The sequence below is a fragment of the Panthera onca genome, chromosome A2 (assembly GCF_046562875.1).
Source record: "Panthera onca isolate mPanOnc1 chromosome A2, mPanOnc1 haplotype 2, whole genome shotgun sequence".
Taxonomy (NCBI): Eukaryota; Metazoa; Chordata; class Mammalia; order Carnivora; family Felidae; genus Panthera; species Panthera onca.
The window spans coordinates 153,753,200-153,773,980 of record NC_138340.1 but is presented as its reverse complement, the minus strand read 5'-3'; the positions used below and the strand labels follow the sequence as shown (position 1 = coordinate 153,773,980).

The 20,781-nt window shown below is 36.8% G+C and overlaps 1 protein-coding gene and 1 pseudogene across 6 annotated transcripts in view; both read right to left on the bottom strand.

Annotated features, from left to right (window-relative positions):
* UBN2 (ubinuclein 2) overlaps positions 1-20,781 on the bottom strand; it is an 86,386-nt gene that overhangs the window by 53,948 nt on the left and 11,657 nt on the right. For 4 of the 6 annotated variants that reach the window (XM_060633247.3, XM_060633242.3, XM_060633246.3 and 1 more), the window contains exons 3-5: positions 5,152-5,253; positions 1,308-1,445; positions 597-700 (exon numbers count right to left, since the gene is read on the bottom strand). In XM_060633247.3, the coding sequence (XP_060489230.1) occupies positions 597-700; positions 1,308-1,445; positions 5,152-5,253 (344 nt within the window). The remainder of the gene's footprint in view (positions 1-596; positions 701-1,307; positions 1,446-5,151; positions 5,254-20,781) is intronic. The other 2 variants (XM_060633244.3, XM_060633245.3) reach the window with 1 other exon arrangement.
* On the bottom strand, positions 14,507-14,575 carry LOC132679968 (U7 small nuclear RNA; annotated as a pseudogene).

Here is a 20,781-nt window from a genome sequence, read left to right as displayed (position 1 = left end):
AAAAAAGGCCATGGAAAAGTAAGACCAACTGGTAATTTTATGGACGCATGGTACAAACATTTCATTCTTATGACTTCAGTCTTTCGAGAAATTCTACTTGGTATTTAGAGGTGATATCATTACCTAAAGTCACAGGTGTTAAAGAAGAGCTAAATAAATGACTTTTTAAATACTAAAACAACTATAAATCATTCACACATAGACTACTGCCAGTCCTCAATCCCCAGGCATCTAATAAGTTTAGTTTTAGCACAAAAAGATGAAAACAACTTGCTCAACGTCTGTACCATCTTTTCAAACTGGTTCTTGTCGGTAAAAAATTTTAACAACCAAAATACTTAATGAACTAATTTGTAAATCTGATCTAAAACACCATGAGTCTCTAACATGACAAAGCCTTCTATTTTTTAATAAAAACTTATACTTAATACATATTAATATTATTAAAATGTAAGTTAATGGTCATTGACACTTTTAAATATAGTATTAAATTAGTCCCAGCTAAGCTGGGTTAATGAATGCTAAATAGATCTTTCCAAAAGGGCAGCTAGTCATGCTCTGACCCTAGTTCCCTTGGGATGTTTAATTTTACATACCCCAGTTGTTTGGGGACTTTTTTCCTTGGTTTCTTCTCCTTTTCCCCTTCCTCTTTCCTCTTCCGCTTCTTCATCTCAATATCATCTTCTTTTATTTTGGGAATCTGCAAATGATAAACAAAGTATCGCTTAACGGAGGATCAATGCTTTACTCGCTAGATTAGCGATCTAGCATCTAGGGCAGTGTTTTTTCTCAAAGTTCAGTGTGCATTAGAAGTGCTTGTTAAAAATGCAGACTCTTGGGGTCTATGAGCACTACCTGTTTTTGTTTTTGAGTACTGCCTAGTTTTTAACAAACATTTTGGTGATTCTGGCACAAGTCAGTCTTTGGATCACGCTTCAAGAAACACCTAAGGACACACTATTCACTTCCTCAAACTATATATATCTTAAATAGAATTAGCTGTCTCGGGAAAGCTAATGTCTACACCAAGTCTTAACCTACCCTAGAAACTTACCCTTATCCCCCAAACAGTAGATTATTTGACCACATATGGAGAGAGAAGTCTTAAAAGAAAATACAATTATACTATGATGTAAATATCAATTTTCCCTATATCTACATAGTTTTACTTCAAAGCAGGTAAATAACTACAGATTTATTAAACAATGGTTAGCATTTTACTTTTCCTCATATCCACAAGTAAATTCAAAAAGTATACCGTATTTATTGAACACTCTCATTACCATTGCAGTGTTGGATAAACTCACTTTGGGGGGCTTGTGCTTTTGGTTGTCTGTAATATCTTCTTCTTCAGTATCTGAAGCTTGGCGAAACTGCAGAGTGCCAGTGTTGATGTAAAAGCCTCCATATTTTGTTGTTAGAGAAGCAGGAACTAATTCGTCATACTATATTTAAAATAAAATGTTTCAGATATATCCCATTATTAATTCTACAAATACATCAAAGAAATCCAATCACTATGTCAGCATCCTTCCTTACATCCTAAATATAAAACTGACTGCAATGAGGATGTTTGTGGAATAAATTTAGAAAAAGTTAGTATCTAGGATAAAAATGAGCCCAGAGTACTCAGTATATATAAAGAAAGGAAATTCTGGAATAATGAAGCAAATCCTCAGTATATCCATCATCTGCTGAGAAAAATTTAAGGATCACTGCTACTATTCTTAATGACAAATTTTTTTTTCAAACCTTTATTTATTTTTTAGGTGATCTCTATGCCCATCGTGGGGCTCGAACTCGCCCCCAGAGATCAAGAGTCATATGCTCTACTGACTGAGCCAGGCAGGTGCCCCAAAGACAAATGATTCTGATGAGAAATTGAAACAAGTTAAAACAGATGACTAAACATACAGAAAAGGAATAAATTTCATTTCCTACCATATCAGTATATAATTTTATTCATAAGATTATAAATAACAAAGTTATTTCTTATGTCTTAGCTCTAAGCTTTTAAATGAAGAAAATTGTTTAAAAGTTTAAAACATAAAATAACATACGTGTTTAAAAACGCAACAGAAAAATAACTGCCCAGTTCAGTAAGCATACACTATAATGAGCCAGGTACTTTGCCTGGATCAAGAGCAAATTGTCTAAGTTAGATAGAAGGTCTGACCTAAAATAACACTTAAGCTGATGTCCTCTAAGCTTGGATTTTTAAAGTTTATCATTTCTCACCTGATGAAAATGGACAAAAGCAAACATTAAATGAGGGTCAATCTTAACCAAATGTTGGGAGTCCATAGTGGCTGAGAAAAAAGGAGCGAGTTACTTATCTAATAGAAGCAAGATACCTGCTACCTGAGGTCCCCAGAACTCTACTTTATAGGTTCTTCATATTTTATATTTTTAAGAAAGGCAGATTTTAAGCAGATCCTTTGCACTGGACAAGGAATATAGGGAATATACTAGTTACTGTAAGAACATTGAGGCTACATGCAAAAGTTTTTGCTTTTAACCTGTATCCTTTTAAATTAAATGGTAAATAGAAAAAGAATTTCCAGTTTAATCATACTGAGTCAAAAAAAGGAATGAATCCCTTTCCTGTTGCTGCAGTTGACGGGCTACTATAAAGATCTATGGGTAAGACCTTCGGAAAGGGTCCGGTACTATCTGTAAGCAAAGGGGTGAAGAGAAAGAATTAGAAGTGAAAAGACTTTGTAGTAATTATTTTGGAAATGTGTAACTGTGACAAACATTACTTTTTGCTTATACTGCTTTATAATTTACAATGCTTCTTCATATAAATTATTTCACTTGGCCCTCCTGATACCTTTGTGAGGCAAAAAAGGCATTTTATAAGTGAAAACCAAATTTAGAGAGGATAAGAACCCCCAGAGTAATTTTATAAGCTTATGGTAGAGGCTCTGGCTGTATCCCAAACCATCCACTACATCATGCAGTGGGAAACACATTCATCACCACGTTACATAGCAACATGGGTGTGTTCAACATCGGTCTGCTGCAGTGTTTCCTAAGCTCTCCCTATCGGAACACTCTCCAGGAGAACAAGCTCTTTATGCATATTTAATTTAGCCGTCCAAGTAGAATGTGTTAAGAGGCAATGGAACGCTGAACTTGAGAATCAGAAGGCCTGGATTTAGATCCTTTGCCAATGATTAGCAATTGTGACCCAGAGGAAATCACTTAACATGGATATCTTGGGGTTGTCGAACAGTGACAACATCACTTACTTCACAACGTTCTAGTGAAATTTACAAGAGACAAACTAAATAAAAGTGTTATTCATGCCTGGTATTATTATTTATTAATAAATAAAGAAAAACATTTTCTTTCAGTCTTCACAAAACGTGGCAGCATAAGTGAGACTAAAAATAATCTTTAAAAGCATTTATTTTCAGGTATTTATAAGTGGTACATGATTCTGAAAATTAATTAGAACCAGATTATTTTCACTATCAAATAATTACAAACAGTGAAAGCTTACAATCAATGAAAAGAACAGAAAATCATTTGGTTGGACAATAATTGTCTTATGTCTGAATTATCTCATAAGAACCCAATAATCTGTAAGAATAACAATACAAAATTATTTTGCGAGTCAATAAACAACCTGTAATCTAGTTCAATTTCCTCTTACTAAACAGGAACCTACCTTGTCCTCTAAATGTCAGCAACTAATAAAATAATTTTTGTTCAACAACTTTTACATACAAAACTTACCCTTATTTATTAAGGCAGTACTTTTCAAATTTTTTTCACCACAACCCAAGTGGGAAATATGTTACACATCAAATCCCAGTGTGTACACACACACGTAAAAAAAACTCACATAATCTACTATGATTTACTATGATAGCTCCTATTCTATTCTACTTCACTTTTGTTAAAAATGCTAGCCACACTCTCTAAAGTGATATGTAATCCAATTATGGGTTGCAAAAGTCAGTATGAAAAACACCATATCCAAATATTCTGACTGTAGCAGAGAAAACTGAGCAATGCTAAAAGATTTGTCTAGAAATCTTTAGAAACCGAGTTGAGGCTAGAATCTAGGAATTTTGACTTGTATTTCAAATCAAGGTCAAGACTTTTAAAAACATCCCATGCCCTAATCTACAAAAAGGTTTGTCAACCTTTCTGGTAACAAGAAGGCTTCTCTACTCCAAAGGGCATTGTCAATATTTTACTCCTATAGAACAGGCTGCCTGGTATGGTAAACCAGTTTATGTCAGAACACTGAAACAACTCAGGGTATCCAGTATGCCTCCTGCTGGAAGTTCTATGATTCTCCTACCACTATATGCCTTATCATCATCTATACAACCAAGCACTGTAGTAACAGGAAAAAGAAATACTAATTTGTGGGTAGTACTACAATGTTTACCTTGGTGTCCCTTTCTGTGTATTGTAAGTAATCACTGAACAATGCAGAGGATGCCATAAGTCCAGGGTTTGTTTAGATTTCTCCAGTGCACTGAGAAGAATGTAAGAACATACACCTTACCTACCCCCAAACACAATATGCCTGCATTTGTTTGCTATGTGATCAATGGATTGTTATAGTCCTTAAATGCTCTCCTAAATTCCTCTTCATTTTATAAAAGAAAGAAGATTCCAGGGAAAAAGCTGTAGGGCTTGGAACAAAACAGATAGGGTTTGATAAAGGCTGGCATTCAATCACCACCACTGTACTAAGGCTTGGCAGTAATAAAAAATGAAGCACATTTTAAAGTTGTCTGCCAGATTAACTTCAACCCAGTAGCTCCAATCTTCAAGTTCATATGGGTCTTATCTGGAAGCCATTTGAAATTACACCTGCCCAAGTCTGGGAATATCAATACAAATTCAAGATGTAAATACCCTTAATGAATAAACCCCACTGCTAGAAATTTATCCTGTACATACATTTGCACTCTCTAATTATCTTACATAGTTATTCAAGTACACAAAGATAAACGTACACAGATGCTCAGCTGCTCGTAAGCACATAAAAAAGTAGAAACAATTTAGATGGACGTCAATAGGGGATTAGTTAGTAAAAACAAATACTGAACTATTTTAGTAACTTTATCCTTGACTTCTATCCCAAACAAAGAATTGCTGCTATATTAAAGATACATTACTCACAGCCTCTGAGTTATCAATAAATGGGTCTGTCTCATCATAGCCAAAGCCTATATCAATTAAATCTTGTAGCCGATCCTTCCGGTGTTTACGGGGTTTCCCACCCTGCAAAGAACAGATACGTTAGACTGATATCAGTACTCATGCGGTTTCCATAAACTTTAAAAGTACCTATCAGAAGAACTCTAAATAATTTCTGTAGATAATCCCCCCTCCAAGAAGTTGAATTGAAATCCCCCCCACCTTTGAATATAAGTTGTGCTGAGGGACTTGCTCCCAAAGAATAGAGTATGAAAGTGAGGAGACTAATTATAGTGAAAACCTGGCCAACATGACCTTGGCCAGGTGATCAAGTTCAACATCAACACGGTAAGTCATGTTGATAGCATGTACTCTTGATACGATATGATAAAAAATGGCACCTTTGTGGTCTTCTCTCAAAAGCCTATAATCCGAGCTATAGGTTCATCATGAGAAAAACAACAAACAAACTAAACCATGTCCCATTAAGGGATATTCTACAAATAACTAACCAGGATTCCTCAAACTATGAAGATAATTAAAAACAAGGGAAAATCTGAAAAACTGTCAGAGTTTAGATGAGTCTAAAGAGATGTAATGACTAAATGTGATGTAGTATCCTGTATGGGATCCAGGAACTAAAAAAGGGCACTAGGGGAAAACTAGTAAAATCTGAATAAAATGTGGAGTTTAATTAATAGTAATATACCAAAGTAGGTTTGTTAGCTGTAACAAATCTACTGTATAGATATCATCATTCATAATATGTCATAGGAGAGAGTGGGTGAGAAGTATATGGGAAGCCTCTATTATCTCTGCAACTTTTCTGTAAATCCAAACTATTCTTAAAATTATTTTTGTAAACACCACAGGATTATACACATCAGACATACAAGAAAATGAAACATGAGTGCATGCAAAAACCGGTGAGTGTGAATAAGGACTGAAGGCTAGTTAATTGTAGTGTGCCAATGTCAATCTTCTAGTCTTGATAACTCCAGTTATGTAAGATATTACCACTGGGAGAAACTGGGTGATTGGTACAAGGGACCTCTCTGTATTGTGTGTGCAACTTCATGTGAGTCTACAATCTCTTCAAATAAAAAGTATTTTAGGGACACCTGGCTGGCTCAGTCAGCAGAGTGAATGACTCTTGTTTGTTTGGGTTTTTTTGTTGTTGTTTTATTTGAGAGAGTAAGGGACAGAAGATCTGAAGCTAGCTCTGTCCTGACAACAGTGAGCCTGATGTGGGCTTTAACTCAAGAACCACGAGATCATGACCTGAGCCCAAGTCGGTTGCTCAACCAGCTGAGGCACCCAGGAGCCCAGAGCGTACGACTCTTGATCTCTGGATTGTGAGTTCGAGCCCTACGTTAGGTATAGAGATTACTTAAATAAACAAACAAAAAAAGAAAACAAAAAAAAAATTTTTTTCTTAAAAGAAAAAAAATGTTTTTTTAAAGTAAAACAACAACGAAATAAAAAGAACCAGTTAGTATACATTCCATTATTCATGTCATACTTTCAGGAGGTTTTAAATGGTTGATTACAGTTATAAAGAAAACATTCTACGTCAGGTATAAATGGTACATGTACGGTAAATGGTATAGATAAGCTCGTTTTAAGGAGTTTAAGTGGACAGGAAACCTAATACTATTGTGGCACTGCTGAAACAAGTGTTTAGTCTCCAAAACTCATTTTAGATATTCAACCATACTCACTCAAATTTAACTACTCTAAGTATCATCCTAACACCTCCATGACCCCTGATTTTTTTACTGAAGTGGGTCATGAGTGAGAAGATGCTCAGAAAGAGGAGAGAAAACACTAAGTGGTAAGGATTCTGCCTAACATGCTACCACTGAGCCAGAGTAAGTCCAGCAGAAAGCATGGGATGCAAGACGTAAATCTCTTATTCGGTTTCAATTCTCAGTGAATAGCTCTCAATGGAAAGTGTGATTCTAACAGTGAAAGATGGATAAGTTTTGTGAAACACTGTCCTTAAACAAAAGCAAACTGCTCTATCTTATTTCCATGCAAAGAAATAATCTATTCCAGTGATTCAGGGAAAAAATGGTTATGCTGGACTTGCTGAGAAGTCACCAACGTGGTGACATCCTTTTCTAAGTAATTTGTAAAAGTAATCCTGATTCAATGTTATATTTTTATTACATCCAGATGTTAAAAAACCTAACCCCCATAAGCTGTAACTTCATTGTATGCTTTTCGGTGACCAAGACAGCCCTGTTACTATACCACTACCGCCAAGAAAGTCATTATAGCGTGAGATAAAGTAGCAGTTCCCGTATTTTTAGATTTTTACAATTAGGTAAATTTTAAAAACAATTTTGGAGACCAACACAAGGTGGCAACCCTTCTCCCCCCCCCCCCCCCACCCCCAAATAGAGCCATTAAAGGGCATAATCTCAGAACAACAAAAATCCTTCTCAAGAAATACTAGTTCGCAGGGGCGCCTGGGTGGCTCAGTCAGTTCAGCGTCCAACTGCGGCTCAGGTCATGATCTCACAGTTTGTGGGTTCAAGCCCCGCATCAGGTTTTGTGCTGACACCTCAGAGCCTGGAGCCTGCTTCAGATTCTGTGTCTCCCTCTCACTCTGCCCCTTCCTTGCTGGCTCTCTCTCTCTCAAAAATAAATAAAACCATTTAAATTTTTTTTAAAAAAAGAAAAAAAAGGAAATACTAATTGGCAACATTAAACATATACATACATAACACACACACACACACACATATATATATACACATACACACATATACACAGCATGTGTGTGCTTATATACAACACATGTAATAAATTGTTCTTATTTTTTTCCATTTGTCAGGTCTGCAAACTGGGACCCTTACAACTAGTTTATAGAACTACAGTTAGAAGCAGAAGTTAAAAAAAAAAAAAAAAAGACAAACAGAAGGAGGTATTTCTAGGATAGTTACATACATGCAATTAAGCATGAGAGACTATTTCACCCAAAAACCAGACAGAACTCGAAAGAGAATATAAAAACGCACAGATACATGAAAACTAATATAAAAATATAGTATATTTTTATACTATATAAAAAATATAAAAACAAATGAATATTAACCCTGTTACATATTAAATATATTTAAAGTTATGAGAGTTAACAACATAATAAAGGCCATATATGATAAACCTACAGTTAACATCATATTCAGTGGGAAAATATGGAGACCTTTACCCTAAGGTCAGGAACAAGACAAGGAAGTTCACGCTCACCACTTTTACTCAACATAGTACTGGAAGTCCTAGCCACAGCAATCAGAGAAGAAAAAGGAATAAAAAGCATCCAAATCAGTAAGAAGTAAAACTTTCACTATCTGTAGATGGTATGACACCACATATAGAAAACCCCAAAGACTCCACCAAAAAACAACTAGACCTGATAAACGAATTCAGTAAGGTCTCAGGATACAAAATCAACTTATAGAAATATACTGCATTTCTATACACTAATAATGAAGCAGCATAAAGAGAAATTAAGAAAACAATCTCATTTACAATTGCATCAAAAATAATAAAATACCAAAGAATAAACTTAACCAAGGAGGTAAAAGACCCATACTCTGGAAACTATAAAACACTGATGAAAGACACTGAAGATGACACAAATGAAAAGATACGCCTTGCTCATGGACTAGAAGAACAAATATTGTTAAAATGTCCATACTACCCAAAGCAATCTACAGATTTAATACAATTCCTTTCAAAATACCAAAAATATGTTTCACAGAACTACAGTAAACAATCCTAAAATTTGCATGGAACCACAAAAGACTCTGAATGGCCAAAGCAATCTTGAGAAAGAAAAAGCTGGAGGTATCACAATCCCAGATTTCAAGTTATACTACAAAGCTGTACTGATCAAAACAGTATGGTACTGGCACAAAAACAGACACATAGATCACTGGAACAGGATACAAAGCCCAGGAAAAAATCTCACAATTATGTGACCAATAATCTTCAACAAAGGAGGCAAGAATATGCAGTGGGAAAAAGTCTCTTCAACAAATGATACTGGGAAAACTGGACAGCAATATGAAAAGAATAAAGCCAGACCACTTTCTTACACCATACACAAAAATAAATGGATCACAGACCTAAATGTGAGAGCTGAAATCTCAAAATCCTAGAAGACAGCACAGGCAGTAGGTCTCTGACATTTTCCATAGTAGCATTTTTCTAGGTATGTCTTCTGAGACAAGGGCAACAAAAGCAAAGATAAAATACTGGGACTACATCAAAATTAAAAGCTTCTGCACAGCCAAGGAAACAATCAACAAAACAAAACAAAAAACAACCTACTGAATGGGAGAAGATATTGGTAAATGAAATTATACAACTCGACACCATAAATAAATAAATAAATAAATAAAACAATAAATAAATAAAACAATAAATAAATAAAACAAATAATCCAATTAAAAAATAGGCAGATGACACAAACAGACATTTCTCCAAAGAAAACATCAAGATGGCCAACAGACACGTGAAAAGATGCTCAACATCACTCATCATCAGGGAAATGCATATCAAAACCACAATGAGATATCACCTCACACCTGTCAGGATGGCTAAAATCAAAAACACAAGAAACAACAAGTGTTGGCGAGGGTGTGGAGAGAAAAGAACCCTTGTGCACTATTGGTGGGAATGCAAACTGGTACAGCCACTGTGGAAAAGAGTATGGGGGCTACTCAAAAAATTAAAAGTACAATTACCATATGACCCAGCAATTCCACTACTGGGTATTTACCTGAAGAACATGAAAACATTAATTCAAAAAGATTTATGCACCCCTATGCCTACTGCAGCAGAAGTTAAAAAAAAATTTTTTTTTCGCTATATACAATAGCGAAATTATGGAAGCAGTCCAAGTGTCCATTGACAGATGAATGGATAAAGAAGATGTAGAGTGTGTGTTTGTGTGTGTGTGTGTGTACATACATACATATGCTGGGATATTATTCACCCGTAAAAAAGAATGAAATCTTGCCAGTTTCAACCACGTGGATGAATCTAGAGAGTACAATGCTAAGTAAAATAAGTCAGAGAAAAACAAATACCATATGATTTCACTCATACGTGGAATTTAAGAAACAAAACAAATGAACAAAGGGAAAAAAAGAGACAAACCAAAAAACAGACTCTTAACTTTACAGAACAAACTGATGGTTACCAGAGGGAAGGAGGGTGGGGGGGACGGGTGAAATAGGTGTAGGGGATTAAGAGTCCACTTATCTTGATGAGCACTGAGTAATATACAGAATTGTTGAATCACTATATTGTACTCCAGAAACTGATATAACACCATATGTTAACTATACTGGAATTAAAATTTAACAATTAAGTTAAAAATAAAGTTATGGGAGTTAAAATCGACATACCAGGAATGTAAGAATAAACATAAATCAACAACAATGTTCAGAAACCTATCCTAGTAGGTAGGAATTTAACATGAGAAAGGCGGCATTACAACTCAACAGAGAGTAATTAATAAATCAAATAAATGGAATTAAAGATACTAATTTCATCTATCAAATTATAAACTGGCAAAATGGAGAAGAAACAGGACCACTCAAGCACTGCTGGTAACAGTATACCATGAAACTCTTCTGGAAAGCAATCTAAAAGCATCGGCCAAGAATTCGGCCATCCTCTTGTGTTTCTTCTTTTTGTTTCTTTATTTTCCAAACTTTCTATAAAGTATTAATGTCATAATGGAAATACAGTAAAATAATTTTTAAAACTCTTTACCTTATTTGACCTGATAATTCTATGTAAGCTTATTTCAAACCACTACTTAGATTCAAGAATATCTGTTAAGAACTTATGCCATAGAAAGTAACACGCTGGAGTGCCTGGCTGCTCCAAAGGAAGGGTATACGGCTCTTGATCTTGAGGTCATGAGTTCGAGCCTCATGCTTTAAGTTGTACAGACTACTTAAAACAAATAAATATTTTTTTTGAAAAAGAAAGTAATATGGTAAATGTCAGAAAGAATTAAAAAAAATTTTTTAATTGTAAAAAATTACATAGTATACTGTTACCAGCGGTGCAGAGCCCGATGCAGGGCTCAAATCCAAGAACCAGGGCTCAAATTCATTAACCAGGAGATCGCTACCTGAGCCAAAATCCACAGTCAGATGCTTAACCAACTGAACCACCCAGGTACCCTCAGAAAGAATTTAAATTAAGTAGTAAAAATCCTGTCCTGAACAATCTTAAAACAAGACAATCTACTCAAAAATTAACTGAGTACCTTCCAAGTGCCAGCCTTCATGGATTTTATAGTATTGTAGACAGGAGAAAGATTACACAAATTACAGTAATGATACACAGTAGAAAGGAAAATATAGGTGGTACCAGACTTTTCTAACCGCGGTCTTAAGGCTTTCCGTAGATATTTATGCCCGGACAACATGAGTGGAAGGATCAGAACAGGAAGTGACTAGACAAGATTAGTGCTGAACAAAATCACTCCTGTTGTGGTGGGGGATGAGCAAAGATAGGGAGATGGGTTAGGAAGGGAAGAAATGCAGAGATGTGCAAGAAACTCCTAAGTTACTGGGGGCATAAAATATATATTTAAGCAGCAAACATGATGATGACGACGACCAAGATGATGATGGCTACCACCCGCTGAGTGCTAACTTTGCACCAGTGCCTCTTCTAAGTGTAACCATCTATTATTTCACATTTGACAAATGGGAAAAGCTAAAGCTTGGAAAGGGCAAATAACTTGGCTAAGATCACACAGAAAGTAATTGAGCTAATCTTCAAACTCATGACTATCTGGCTCCAAAGTGCCATTCCATTAAAAGTTCTATAAGAGAAGTTATAGAATCTCTGGGGTCATTTTCCTACTTGGAGACCCCTTAAAACTCAATACCAGAAACTGAAACCAGTGTCCCCACTGTCAGCCACCTCCAAATTAGCTCCTTCCACTTGAACATTCCCATTTTATTCATCCTGTTTTTCTGCCTTAAAACTTCAGTGAGCTAAAATTAAAAAGACTCATGATACCAAATGTTAACAAGGATGTGGGGCTACTAAAACTCTCCTACACGGCTGGTGCGAAATGAAGACCCATTCTGCAAAACAGTTGACAGTTTCTTATAAGCTTAAACGTACACTTCACATATGACCTAACAATCCCACTCTTCGTATTTACTCAAGAAAAATGGAAACGTATGTCCACCCAAAAAGCTATATGCCAACGTTCAGAACATCTTTATTCATAGCAGCCAAGAACTATGGCTTACTATGCAGCAACACAAGGGAAGGAACCGCTGACAACATGCAACCCATGGATGAATTTCAAAAGCATCATGCTAAGTCAGAGGGGCCAGACACAAAAGACTTTAAGATTCCCAGAAACCACAGAAACGCTAGAAACCACAAAATAAAAACAAATAAAAAACTTATACTGACATGAAGTAGGTCTGAGAATACCAGGGACCAGGAACGAAGGGAGAGGATTATCTATGGAGAGGTAAGAGGGAACTTTCTGGGTTCTGGGGAGAACAATTTAAATGAATGAATTGTAGGTACTTACCTTTCAGAAGTGCTGATTTTTAGAACTCCTCATTATTCTTTCTACTTCAACTCTCTCCCCACAAACCTTTGTTCATGTGGTTTTTCACATCTGCAACTTCCTTTCTATTCCACCTGCCATTGCTATAATCTCGGCCACTATTTTTCACCTAAATGTAGTGAATGCCTTAATTAGCCTCTCTTCCCTCATTCATCTTAGTTTATCCTGCATTATACCATCCAATTAATACTTCTAAAATACCATTTCATATCACTCCTCTGTTCAAAATGCTTCATAAGCATCCTATTATAAAATAAATCCAAAACCCTTAATAAGGCATTAAAGGCATTTAAACTACCTTTCCAACTTTTTCTTACAATTTCCCAACTTGAACACTCTGATTCATTCAACCGATCTATCCACTCTCCTCCTAAACACACTGAAGTTTATCTTTCTTCTGCCTTCCCCTTATTGGGAATAATCTCTTACTCCTCTCTGAATTTCCCCACCCTTCCCAGCTAATAAGTTTTAAACCCTTCCTCCTTCATGCTTTCTAATTAAAATCAAAGTGATCTTTTTCTACTCTCCTAACATTTTTTATCTAAGGACAGCTAACTGCCTCTAAGATTTACCTAGGGAAAAACTAAAAAAACAAATAGGTTCTGTTGGAATGGGCATGATTACACATAACTTCTGCATAACTAGCACAAATAACTTCTGCATAACTAGAAAGATCTAGGAACATTTTAGTCTAATCAAGCTGATCAGGAGTTACCACAGGAAGACATAACTGCTATAACTTGTACAAAGGATGTACAGGTATAAGTTCTTCACCAAGCATCCTATCAATCATAGCATCATAACAATAATAAAGGTATAAATTACATATACTGTGACACATCCATTCAATGTTAATGGTCATTTAAAAATTTTTTTTAATGTTTATTTATTTTTGAGAGAGAGAGAGCAGGAGCAGGGGAGGGGCAGAGAGACAGGGAGAAACAGAATCTGAAGCAGGTTCCAGGCTCTGAGCTGTCAGCACAGAGCCCGACGCGGGGCTCAAACCCACAAACTATAAGATAGTGACCTGAGCCGAAGTTGGACACTTAACTGACTGAGCCATCCAGATGCCCCGCTAACAGCCATTTTAAAACCATGTGGTAGAGGAATATTTAATAGTACGGAAGGCAATAAAAGTAGTTTACCAAATGCTATGTATAGTTCAGGCTAGTCATAGAAAAGACAGTATTCACTAAGCATTTGAAAGTGTTCAGCTTAGGGGTGCCTGGGTGGCTCAGTCGGTTAAGCGGCCGACTTCGGCTCAGGTCATGATCTCGAGGTCCGTGAGCTCAAGCCCCGCGTCGGGCTCTGTGCTGACCGCTCAGAGCCTGGAGCCTGTTTCAGATTCTGTGTCTCCCTCTCTCTGACCCTCCCCCGTTCATGCTCTGTCTCTCTCTGTCTCAAAAATAAATAAACGTTAAAAAAAAAAAAAATTAAAAAAGGAAGTGTTCAGCCTAAACTAGTAATTGTGGAGATGACATTAAAATAACAAGATCTTGTTTTCTTGTTTTTAAAAATAAGATCTTTTTTAATTCTCATACAAACAGTAGGATCTCATTTATGAAAAACACAACAATATATGTCCATAAATATATGTAAAAAGCTCAAAGAATCACAACAAGCAGATAACCATGTTTGCTACAATGGAGAGGGGATACAATTGGAGGCAGTCGTGAAGGAAGATTTTGACTTAATATGTATTGTTTGAATTTTTCCCCCTTTGGTAGGAACTAGAAAACCTGCTGGATGAATTCTCAAAGAGCTGTAACACTGTGAATTTGTTCGTAATAACAGGAATGTATTCATATGCTACTTAGACGATTAAAAATAATTTTCTTAAGTGCAAGAGAGTACATCTGTAAGCAGACAAGCATTTTTAAAAGCCCTGAAAGGGCTACACATCCAACTACTAACAGTGGTTATGCTTGGTAGTGGGATTATAGATGATTAAGTGGTTTTTACTTTCTTCCCTTTTTTATCTGTATTTATGTATTCTTTTACACTGAACAAAATCTTTTGAAATATGTAAATGCTTACATAAACACATCTCTAGAACAAGAAACTCAAACAGTGATTATCTCGGGGGGGGGTGGGGGGAGGGACTGGTTAGCTAGGAGTTAGGAGTAGGAGGGAGATTTACTTTACATCATATTCCCTTCATATCTTTTGAGTTTTTGTCAAGTACATGTACTACCTATTCAAAATTTCTTCATCTGGCCCACCAAATGTTCAATACCATTTGGGTTTTCACTCCTTACATGGTTCTGCTTCCTAGTCCCACTTCAGGGAAAGAGCTTTGGACAAACCTGTATTAGACACCGCGGTGCCCAAGTAGCTCTTTCTCAAACCCCTCCCCGATAGCCAGGATTTTAATAGTCTCTCCTCTACCTATCAATGGCCTTCTGCCAAAGCATTTACAGTCAGGCACATCCCAGCTCCTTCCTTCATCACAGAGGCCACCAGAGTACAGTTTTCTGGCCTCAATTCCCTTTTCCTCATCTCCTGGTCTTCCTGGAAACAATTCTCTCTTGGCTTGCCCTCCGCCTCACCTCCTCTTTTCCATTCTCCACCCTCTAGTTCTCTGGCTCCCCAGTTACGCTCAAGTCCAGTGATATGCAAATGGTATAAACTGGAACCAAATACTAGACAATTCACAAATATTAGAATTTCACCTAATTCTAAGGAAATCAAGATACATTGGCAAAGGATTATATTATAGGGTCTTCCTGAATAGGCCTGTTTTGAACTGGTCTCTTTTCCAGCAGCCTTAGAAAGGATCCTCCCTGCAGTAGAATCAAAGTCTTATTTGATAAATTTTCCAGACCTTAGCCGTTGTTAATGTTACACAGTTTACACAATAAATGCATCCTATAAAAACACAAAACTTATTTTCCAAATTAAAAAAAATAATCTTGAGTTTTGCTACATCTAAAATGAAGAATCCCCTTTGAATCTATTCCCCTAGATCACTAGTTTACTATGACTCAGAAGAAAATGACTTACTGAATCATTAGTACCTGTTTAACCTGATAATCAGTATTTCAAGCCAATGCTGTCTGATTACACTATAACACTAAGCTGGAAAACAAACAAACAAAATGTTCTTAGTACAGGATCCCACCCCGGTCACCTCCCTGCCAATTAACTCCAGGTAATAAGAAACCTAACTAATAAGCAACATTCATTGATCACCTATGGAAGACAGAGGAAGCATGACAGTGAATGCTAAGACTGCAGTCTTTTTTTAATGTTTATTTATTTATTTATTTTGAGAGAGAAGGGGAGAGAGAATATACCACTGAGTGAGGGGCAGAGAGGGAGGGAGGGGGAGGAAAATGGGGTGGGGGAGAGGGAAAGAGAGAGAAAGAGAGAGCGAGAGAGACAGAAAGAGAGAATCCCAAGCAAGTTTGTACCGCCAGCAGAATCTGACGTGGGGCTCAAACTTACAAACTGAGATCACTGAGCTGTGAGAAACTGAGCTGAAATCAAGAGCCAGACACTTAACCAACTGAGCCACCCAGGTGCAATCTTATAACTGAGAAGAATGTAACTCCTGATCACCAAGCTTCTCTATTTGCCCCAGCCTGGTCACAACCTTATCATTCTCCACTTCCACTGATTTCCTTAACCCGCCCATAGAAAAGAGTAGAAATGTAAGTCAGTGGAAAGACACCCAAGAGCTGACTTAACAGCACAGATATAACGTACACAGATTTCTTGAATCGGCACTTAGGATATTGGGCCTTCCTTCCAAATACCCTAAAACTGCTCATTCTCAATTGTTCCTAATGGTTTCAGGAAGCTGAAGAGAATTTGTTTAGCTCAAAGAGGTCAAGGAACTGAAAAGGCATGTCATGACAAGTGATTCCAATTGGTAACTCCAATAAAGAAAACTATTATTTAAGAATTCTTCCTTGCCCCTCAACACGTCTCCGGAGGCAAGGGAAACAAAAGCAAAAATGAACTACTGGGATCTCATCAAAATACAAAGCTTCTGCACAGCGAAGGAAACAATCAGCAAAACTAAAAGGCAACCGACAGAATGGCAGAAGATATTTGCAAATGACATATCAGATAAAGCGTTAGTATCCAACATCTATAAAGAACTTATCAAACTCAACATCCAAAAAACAAATAATCCAGGGAAGAAATGGGCAAAAGACATGAATAGACACTTCTCCAAGGAAGACATCCAGGTGGCCAACCGACACATGAAAAAATGCTCAACATCACTCATCATCAGGGAAATACAAATCAGAACCCCAATGAGACACCACCTCACACCTGTCAGAATGGCTAACATTAACAACTAAGGCAACGACAGATGTTGGCGAGGATGCAGAGAAAGAGGATCTCTTTTGCATTGTTGGTGGGAATGCAAGATGGTGCAGCCACTCTGGAAAACAGTATGGAAGTTCCTCAAAAAACTAAAAATAGAACTACCCTCCGACCCAGCAATTGCACTACTAGGCATTTATCCACGGGATACAAGCGTGCTGTTTCGAAGGGACACGTGCACCCCCATGTTTATAGCAGCACTATCAACAATAGCCAAAGTATGGAAAGAGCCCAAATGTCCATCGATGGATGAATGGATAAAGAAGATGTGGTTTATATATACAATGGAGTATTACTCGGCAATCAAAAGAATGAAATCATGCCATTTGCAACTACGTGGATGGAACTGGAGGGTATTATGCTAAGTGAAATTAGAGAAAGACAAAAATCATATGATTTCACTCATATGAGGACTTTAAGAGACAAAACAGATGAACATAAGGGAAGGGAAACAAAAATAGTATAAAAACTGGGAAGGGGACAAAACAGAAGAGACTCAGATATGGAGAACAAACTGAGAGTTACTGGAGGGGTTGTGGGAGGGGGGATGGGCTAAATGGGTTAAGAGGCATTAAGGAATCTACTCCTGGAATCATTGTTGCACCAGATGCCAACTAATTTGGATGTAAATTTTAAAAAATGAAAAATAAAAAAAATTTTTTTTAAGAATTCTTTCTTGCCCTATATTTAAGAATCTCCCAACCTCAGTCTGTTTTAAAAGGTTGTTATTTTATGTTTTTATTACATATGTAGTACCATATATTGTTGGTCTATAGAACCTAAATTTCTGGTACTTGTGCTTCACAAAAAGAATTTATTTTGTGGTAGTACAGCAGATTTATCCAAACTGCTTTACCCAACCCTACCATGTTGATCTTTAGGGACCAGACCTAACAGAAGGCCAAAACAGAGGAAAAACAGCCAAGGAAGTTCCCAAGGAAGCTGTAACCCCTCATAAAGTGTCGATGATTATCAAATAATATGAGTCACTGATAAAATTCTTAAACCTCCCAGAAAGAGTGCATAAATGTTTTCTAACATCCACTTGTGTCCGTCTCATATTTGAGGCCACTTTTTAAGCAATCCATAATTATTTTAAATAATTATGCTTAAAAAAAGCATATTTCCTTTTCACTCAATTGAGTAGTATTTACTAAGAAGTCACTCATTGGAAATTATACAGTTATTCCAAATATTGCCATTCTCTTCTTGCAGCATTATTTATAATAACCAAGTTATGGAAATAACCTAAGTGTCCACTGATACATACATGGATAAAGAAGATATGGTGTGCGTGTGTGTGTGTGTGTATGTGCGTGTGTGTGTGTATATATATATGTATATATATACACACACACACGCACACACACACAATGGAATATTACTCAGCCATAAAAAATGAAATCTTGCCAGCTGGGACAACATGGATGGAGCTAGAGAGTATAACGCTAAGGGAAGTAAGACAGAGAAAGACATGATTTCACTCAGATGTCGAATTTAAGAAACAAAACAAATGAACAAAGGAAAAAAGAGGCAAACCAACAAACAAGTCTCTTAACAACAGAGAACAAATAGATGGTTACCAAAGGGGAGATAGGTAGGGGGATGTGTGAAATAGATGAAGGGGATTAAGAGTACACTTATCATGGGGTGCCTGGGTGGCTCAGTCAGTTGAGCGTTTGACTCTTGATTTTGGCTCAAGTCATGATCCCAGGGTCATGGGATCAAGCCCCACATCGGGCTCTGCCCACAGACCACATGCAGAGCCTGCTTGGGATTCTCCCTCTCGGCCCCTCACCTGCTCACGTTCTCTCTCAAAATAAATAAACTTTAAAAAAAAAAAAAAAAAGAGTACACTTACCACGATGAGCACTGAGGAATATATGTAACTGTTGAATCACTATATTGTACACCTAAAACTAATATAATACTGTAAGTTAACTATACTGGAATTAAAATAAAATTTAGAAAAAAAGATGTTGCCATTCTTTAAAACATATCAGGGCAAAATCAATTTTAAAAAGCTTGTATACAAAAAGAAAATCAAGACTTTATAAATATACTTTTTTATTAAAAACAGTATTAACTCCATTTGATCAACTGATTTTATTTTTCAATTGCTTTATTTATAAGATTGCTGAAAACTACTTTCCTACCATCAAATCTACCCTTATCCTCTCTTTTAAAATAAATATGAAGCTATCAGGGCTCCGAGAGTCCAAAATCACATAGAGTTAAATATCAAATGTGGCATTCAAAATCTATATGGTAAAGTAAGTGAATTTTAAAGTCATAATGTGACTTCAGAAATGCTAATAAATGTTTGGCTGAATACATGTCTTCCTATTCAGAGAGTCATTCAGATTCAAAGAGCTGAGCAGCTGAGCCCCTGCAAGGCACCAGATATTATGCTAAGCACTTCCATTTAGATTATTGAATTTATATCCGATTCTAGGATACCATGATCTTTCAAGATGGCTAGGGTAACAGAGTGAGAAAAACCACTAAAAGAAATCTTCCAACCACCACAGGTTTTCCTATGCCCTCGAAGGCTCAGAGAACAAGTCTATACCCATCAAAGCGAACCTCATTCACTGATGTAGAGTGTATACAGCCTCAGAAAAAGCATACACAATCTAGAAACCATCTAAAAACTGAGTTGGAAATTCAGGATATTCAGGAAACTAGGACATCTAGCCTAAACATTTGGAGCCTTGAAATTGAGAATAAGGAAAGGAACACAAACCTCTTTAAATTGTATCCTGCTTTCTTCCTATAGTAACCAACAAGAAAAATTTGGAACCTATGGAGAAGTATCAAAGGTTGGACTTAGCTATTTAATAAGATTTATATACAACAACCAATTTAGTATGCTCTAAGTAAAATTAAGCACTGAACAATTACATTCCTCTTTTCCCAAGATAACATGTAGCAATTAATGCTGAACATTCATTGTTACATTACCTAAAAGGTAACAGGACACAGGCAATAAAAAGAGGACAGAATAGAGGGAAAAAACAAACCATTTGATACAGGGTACTATGTTTACAATTTTATAAGTCCTATAATTTCCATTACTGCTTTTCAACTACTAAAATTGTCTCCATCCCTTCCCCCAAGCAACTGCTGCAAGACAAAGGACACATCCTGAACTCCACATTGTCCCTCCTTTTCCCTCAAGTGGCAGCCAGCTCCACTTCACACAGCTCCTTTCCAGCACAAGGAACCGCCACACACACGCACTCCAGACCACAAGAAGCCCATAAACTTGCCTCAGCCCTCCACCACACCACTCAATTTGTCACTAACGTTGCTTATAGACCCAGCCACCACTCAATGCATCTTATTATTCCCCCGTATCATGGAAACCCCCAACTGAGTTTAACTTGCTCCGTTCTCTGAAACTTCCTACAAATGCATTCTCCTCCACAACGGAAATGGCAGGCCCTCCCACCTGTACCACCAACCACCCAGCTCACAGAAGACAAGGGGCAGATGTGAAAGTACATGGACTGATAAGTTAAATAAATCAGAAAAAAAGAAAGAGTGAAGCAAGTATACCAAGTCTCCAACTAGGGCCTGAGAGCTGGATACGGCCCACAGATGTATTGTTTAGTCTAGTAGGTGTTTTAACTAGAAGC